The sequence below is a fragment of the Anopheles bellator genome, chromosome 2 (genome assembly GCF_943735745.2).
Source record: "Anopheles bellator chromosome 2, idAnoBellAS_SP24_06.2, whole genome shotgun sequence".
NCBI classification, from domain to species: domain Eukaryota; kingdom Metazoa; phylum Arthropoda; class Insecta; order Diptera; family Culicidae; genus Anopheles; species Anopheles bellator.
The window spans coordinates 47,413,291-47,419,869 of record NC_071286.1 but is presented as its reverse complement, the minus strand read 5'-3'; the positions used below and the strand labels follow the sequence as shown (position 1 = coordinate 47,419,869).

Below are 6,579 nucleotides of genomic sequence, written 5' to 3'. Positions count from 1 at the left end.
TGAAATGAAATTTATTGCGCCTCTTTGGTAGTGAAACCACACAAAGGCCCCGGGGCAACGTACATTGTACGCTCTACTCTATTTTCCCCGGAGGCCCTGTCGGATCGCTGAGTGGACACATGTACAGGCGAAATTTGTGAATGAATCTATGTGGTCCGTAATGGGCCCGAAGCGCCGGAAGACTTACACCGAAGCGAGAGTAGCGAGCCAATGCAATAAACCGCAGCCTGGGGCAATAAAACGGCAGCGGGTCTCAATGGAAGTGCTGGGGTTGGCTAGGTAACCATTATCAACATACTTGAGCGAAAAAAGGACCGTAATGGGCGGATACGGCGACTGATACTGACAGTTTCGCTGGCATCAACACCTCAACGCACGCTGTACCGGGTGTACCTGGGTTCTGGGTTTTTCTTGCTCGTTTGGCGACATGTTGAATGATCGTCACCTGTCCGGGCGGAGATCTGACCGATGATCGTAGGCCAAAAGCCCCCGGCCGTTCCTTTACCTTCGCCGTTGTTTATCTTTCACTTTTAGTGCATACCAGGACCAGGGCAAAACTGTCCTTTTTGCTCGGAATTCCCGAGCAGTAAAGCTCGATTTACCACACATCGTTATCGATGTGGCGTAATCGGTGTGGGCTACCGAGGCTAAAACTGTCGGGACTGAAGAAGCTCAGAGCAACAAGGTACAGTGTCGGTGTCGGTGTGGCAAGGTTTTTTTTGCTTCTCATCAACGTTTTTTCCACATCTCATTAGCTTCCAAAGCTTTACCTGGCACCTGTTACGCGTGTTTTCACGTTCCATATTCGAAGTGAATGAATGCGATGCACATTTCGGGGGTAGCAAAAAAAAAACGAGAACTACACAGCTTCCCTCTCTCGCTCTCTCTGTGGCCCCCAGCTGGTGTGGCATGGTTTGGATACACGCAAATCGTTACTCGCCTGTTGGCGAGCCCGCCAAACACAGCCCGTTTGGCTGTAACCAATCGACTAATGGAAAACAAATGGGCATCCTTTTGCTCGCCGGCGAAACTGCACTGCGCCCGAGCGCCAATTTAAATATTTGTAAAAAACGCGTATCGACGTTAACGAGCAAATGGTGGATTATTACTGGGTTTTTTTTCATTCCACCTCGGCATCCTGGCCCGAAAAAAGAAGAAAGCTTGCCGCACCGCCTCACACAGAACGATATCGATGGCCTTACATCACCAAATTACCATACCCTGTAATCGTAATCGAGCGCCCACCGAGCAACGGGTTTTATTCGTGAGCTCTAATTGATTTTAAATTCACTAGTAATGACCGCGTAATTCAAATAGAGCCAGTTAACGTTCCCCAATCGACCGCGTGGGGCTCAAACAGTGTGAATTTTGTTGCCAGGTTCGGCCCACGGCGCATTCCTTGGGCACACCGCTAAATCAGAGATTCCTCAAGAATGCTCCTGTGGCCCTGCCGCTGCTGAGCGCTACGGGAGCTCCATCAAGAGAATCATTAAATTTTCCACAAACCATTATCCCCGATAGAGCGTCAATTCATAATTAATCATGTAATTTACTTAACCAATTTCGGGCTCTCGCTTTTTCTCGCATCTCGTTGATAAAGTTTTTTTGCCCCGCTTTATCGCGATCCTTTCAGGCAACACACAACTACTGTTGCACAAGGCAAGGCCCTGGAGCGCCACCAGAAAACGAGACTCTCGTTAAGCAGGAAAGAAGGCAGAATCGACAAAAAAGGCAAATATTTGTCAGAGTAAACGTAAATTTGCTTTCGAGTGAGCATTCGCGTCCAGCTGGCCACGCCCACTCGCCCAGCCTCTCACGCGAGCTGCAGTGGTGTGCGTGAACGGGTCGGGCGTGGAATGGAAAGGTAGCTCGCTCTCGCTCGCTCGCTCTTATCTCGTTCGTTTGCTGCGTTGCACAAGTCGAAAGTGCAGGGGAAGTGCGCACGTGCGCACACCAACGCTCGGCCCGCCTTCCATGGGTGAAGCCAACGGGAGCGACGACACGCACACCGTCGCGAGGGTTTCGCGCTGACGACGCCATGTTTGACGGTGTGTGCGAGCGCGATTTGGCTACCGCGAGCGAACCCGAGCTTCTTCTCCGCTGCGCTTAACATATCATTCCGCATTTCAACACCTTCGGTTGTTGATTTGATAAAACAGTCTATAACAAACAAGCGCCGAGGCAGAGAGTGCTGATAGTCCGTCCGCTGCCGGTCTGCCTGGTCGCGCGATACTGTTGTTGTTGTTGGGTGCAGTTGAGTGTGTTTCCGTTGTTGCGTTGCTTCCATTGCGACAAAGTGCATCGGGGGATCAGGGTTCGAAGGGAGTGTGTGCAAAAGCGTAATGCTGTGCGAAAGGCAGTGCGGAGCGTGAAGATGAGTGGCACGCAGCAGGACACGCACGTCGTGATCGGTATCTAGGCTACACGAGAAATCCCGGCTGCAATCGGTAAGCACCGGAGCCCCGAGAATGCCACGACCCTCGCGGGACACTTACGGCGACCAGAAACCCCCGTACTCGTACATTTCGCTCACGGCGATGGCGATCTGGTCCTCGCCGGACAAGATGCTGCCACTGAGCGACATCTACAAGTTCATCACCGATCGGTTCCCGTACTACCGCAAAAACACGCAGCGCTGGCAGAACTCGTTACGGCACAACCTTAGCTTCAACGACTGCTTCATCAAGGTCCCTCGGCGACCGGATCGGCCCGGGAAGGGTGCGTACTGGGCGCTGCACCCCCAGGCGTTCGATATGTTCGAAAACGGCAGCCTGCTGCGGCGCCGGAAGCGCTTCAAGCTGCACAAAACCGACAAGGACATCCTGAACGAGGAGCTGGCCGCGCTGGCCAACATCAATCGCATCTTTCTCGCCCAGAACTCGGCCGACGCCGGGTACTGTCCGGGGACGGCGGTGGCCACGGCCACCACCATCCTCCCCGGCGAGCCTGGCGTTACGTTGCATCCCGCGAGTATGTTGCATTCCCCGAAGTGCGACTCGCCGCTTCCGGCGCCTGGTCCGATGTCCCCCACGGCGGCCATTGCAGAAACGACGGCCACCAGGAAGCCGCTGCGCCCGAAGCGCTCGTTTACCATCGAGAGCCTAATCACGCCGGAACAGGACGAAAACGACGAGGAGGAGATTGAGGTCCGCATCGAACGGGAGGGAAGCCGATCGCCACCCACCGCCAGTCCCTTCTCGCCACACCGGAGACCGAAGGGACCGAGTGTGGCCAACGATCGCTTGCAGTTGCTTGACCCGGACCGGCTGCCATCCTCGCTGCTGTCGCTGGCCAGCCAGCATCATCCGGCATCGCACCTGCACCCTGTCCACCACCACCACCACCCGGCCTTCCACCAGCACGCGGGACCGGCTACGCTGCCACCGGTCACCTCCCTGCCGGGCGCCAACATTCCGCCGTTCCTGCAGTACGCCCACCCGGCGCTGGCCGGGTACGAGCTGCCCTTCCACCCGCTCCTCATGATGGGCCCCCTGGGAGCGATTCCTCCGCACTACTTTCACCACACCTCCTACCACAGTCTGGCGGCCGCGCATCATCACCATCATCTCCAGCAGCAGCAGCAGCAACATCATCATCCGTTGCACCACGGAGAGGCGGGCGGCGGCGGCGGCGGGGAGTCCGGTTCTGGCGGCCGGTCACCCACCGGATCGACCACCGGCCCTGACAGCCCGCGATCCGGGGGCCCTACCGATCTCAGTCGGCCCCTGGGACCGGCTCTACGCAGCGTTTGAGGTCCCGGCGCCGAAGCCAAACCGCGCCACGACACGTCGGAAGTCTCCGGAAGCCCCGCGCACCCGCCCCGCGTTCTTTCCCCTGATGGCGTGGTTGTCCCGCGGTGAAACCCGCGCAAGGCTGTTTGTTGACTTTATTTTGTTCCTTAAGAGTAAGTAGTGCACCGGTGCATTGTTCCGACACGAGCGACGAGGGATGACGGTGCTCCCCCAGGATCCCACCAGGTGTGCTTTTGGACGGATCCTACACGGATTTATTTATTGAACTTGCTTGTAGATTTGTTTTTAATTTGAAATCAACCATCTGAGCTACGAGGCGAGGATCTACTGCGTCGTGTCCCCCGGACACAGTATTTTAACTTGAAATTCAATTACACTTGCCAAAACAACGGTCCCTAATCGTTACCCACGTAACTCTGTTGCTTTCCAACTTGCGACCACGCAAACCCACGTTTACTTTGCTGGTTCCACTATAACGGCGCCCGCCAGGAGGTAGAAATTCGATCGCCAATACACGGGGCCTAGTTCCTCTAGGACCTAGTGGAAGCGACACAGTGAAACCGAAGGCCAACGGACGATGTATCCTGTATAAAATACAAAGATATTGAGACTTAGTAAAATTTAACCCGTACGTGATTAGTTGTAATAGAACTTTTTTATGTTGAATAAACCGAGTAAACGAATCCGTGTCTCCGTTGCGGATTGTGTGTTTATCGCCCAACAAGGCCGCGAAAACGTGCCGGTGAGAGAGTGTTGAGCAGCAGTGTTGCCGTTGATGGTTTACGGCCGTTATCAACACCGCCTTGGGTAATTGAATTGTGCGAGATGTATTCAAAACGTGTTATTTTTTTCCAAAAATTTTTTTTTGTTTCTAAATTTCTATTTTATCCCTTTTCAAAGTAATCCCCATCAGATATTATACACTTGTGCCAGCGTTTTTTTCTAGTTCTTAAAATGGTTCAGCTCCTTTGTCGATGCCGTCTTTATCTGACCGAAGAATTTGGTGGGTTTCCCACAAATCCCATTTCCCATTTGTTGCAGATTGCTTCTTGCAACTTTTTTTTTTTTTTTATTCAACAAGGGGGGAATGCCAATTACGCACTGAGTGTGGGGCTCTCCACTCCCCTCCCGACTAGCCCTTTGGGTGTCGGTATGTTAGGGAGGGTATACCCACTAAACCCCTCCTTCGGTCTCCATCCTGCCCCTTCCGGAACTACCGTTTCCGGTTTTACTTCGGAAGGGGGAGCTTCTTGCAACTTGCGAATAACTTGCAGGAAATATTCTTTATTTACCGTTCTATCCTTTGGCAAGAACTCATGATGTACCACGACCATGCAAGCGAAGAAAACTGTAAGCAAAACCTTAACATTCGACCGAATTTGGATTTTCGTAGTTCACAGCTTCTTGGCCCTCTGAGAACATTTTGACCCACCGATAAACGATGCTTTGTGCCAAAATAGCTTCGCTCTATTGATTAATTTTCCCACAAAAAATGATACCATTCGCCAATGCCATCCATTTTTTGGAATAGACAAAGATCGAAGATGAGCCAAAACACGTCCAAGTAAAAGAACTGTAAAACATTAACTGATTACTCAAAATGGCAGAACTTGTCACCATAAGTAGCAACATAATGCCACAAAACAAAACGAATATACGTAACCCGCAGAAATGCAGAAATCCCAATTTTAGCGATTTTTTTAACAGACCCTTATTAACCCTTAATTAGTTTACTTATCGGAACATCACGGTGATGCTTCATTTATTCGTCGTCTGGAGAGCTTGAGCCAGGGTATTTTAAGCGTGGACATTATTGGTATCGCGCCTTGTAGTTCTCCGAAAGAACCTTATTGTTCACGGAATCACTAAACATTCCATCGAACATTGTTGGACACAAAATCCGACACAAACGTACTGTCGGGCAAAGGTTGATTCTGGAGATTGGTAGATTGACTGTCGAACATCTGACCAGAACGCTTTATTGTGAGGGTCTATGGTGCTAAATGGGTTATTGAAATTATACAATTTTCTGTGAAAAGGTGTTTTGTCTGCCATTACAATAACGATATTTTCAAGCTCTTTAACGGCCCATATTCAGTATGGAAAAATAATCGGTCGCCCAACACTTCACCAGCTGGCTGGAACCAGTAAGCCCACAAACGGAAGGTTGTTACAACGGAGCGCTTCAAATTTCGTGGAAGATCTGGAACCGTCCGGAACCCACCCTCAACTTATTTTCGATGTAGCAAAAGACAAAAATAATCGAATATTTTCCAGCAAAGAAGCTTGCCAACGGATTTAAAATGGGAAACAAAGAGCCGGGTCCAAAAGCCAACAAAGAAGCTTAAACGGGACTTTCTGCCGTAAGGCTTGTAAGCCAATTGATCCAAGTGGCAACGAGGAAATGCAAGATAATCACAGCCCGCAACGCCAGGATGTTGCCGTGTTGCGCCGTGGACAATCTTCTGCTGCTCAATTGACTGCTGCCTCTGCTTCGAAGTTGGTCACCGATTGTCCGCAGTGGTGATTTTGGTGTTCTGTTGTGACCGGTCGGCTCTGTTGACACCTTACTTGACTGTTGTTCTTATTGATTCCGACTTATCCGATTCCGAGTTCCTTTTGTTGTGGATGTGCTTTTGCGGTCGAGAAACTTTCGTCAATTGAAGAGCCGAATTTTTGTGTTCCGCAACAATTCGTAACTTCTCCAAATCTTCGTTCCAATTGCCACAATCAAACGCGCCCTAACTCACCGCCGATCGATAATTAGCTGTATCGATTGATAATTGGAAACATTGAACACGAGCCACGAAACCCAATCGAGAAGTCT

General features: G+C 51.1%; 1 protein-coding gene across 1 annotated transcript; it reads left to right on the top strand.

Moving 5' to 3' along the window:
• The first annotated feature begins 2,468 nt into the window (after positions 1-2,468).
• On the top strand, positions 2,469-3,752 carry LOC131210628 (fork head domain-containing protein FD4-like). The gene has a single exon (XM_058203905.1). The coding sequence runs from the start codon at positions 2,469-2,471 to the stop codon at positions 3,750-3,752; it is 1,284 nt and encodes a 427-aa protein (XP_058059888.1).
• The last annotated feature ends 2,827 nt before the right edge of the window (positions 3,753-6,579 follow it).

Bases quoted from the DNA above. Each gene is read 5' to 3' on its own strand.
- LOC131210628 (XM_058203905.1), top strand. From the start codon at position 2,469: ATGCCACGACCCTCGCGGGACACTTACGGCGACCAGAAACCCCCGTAC.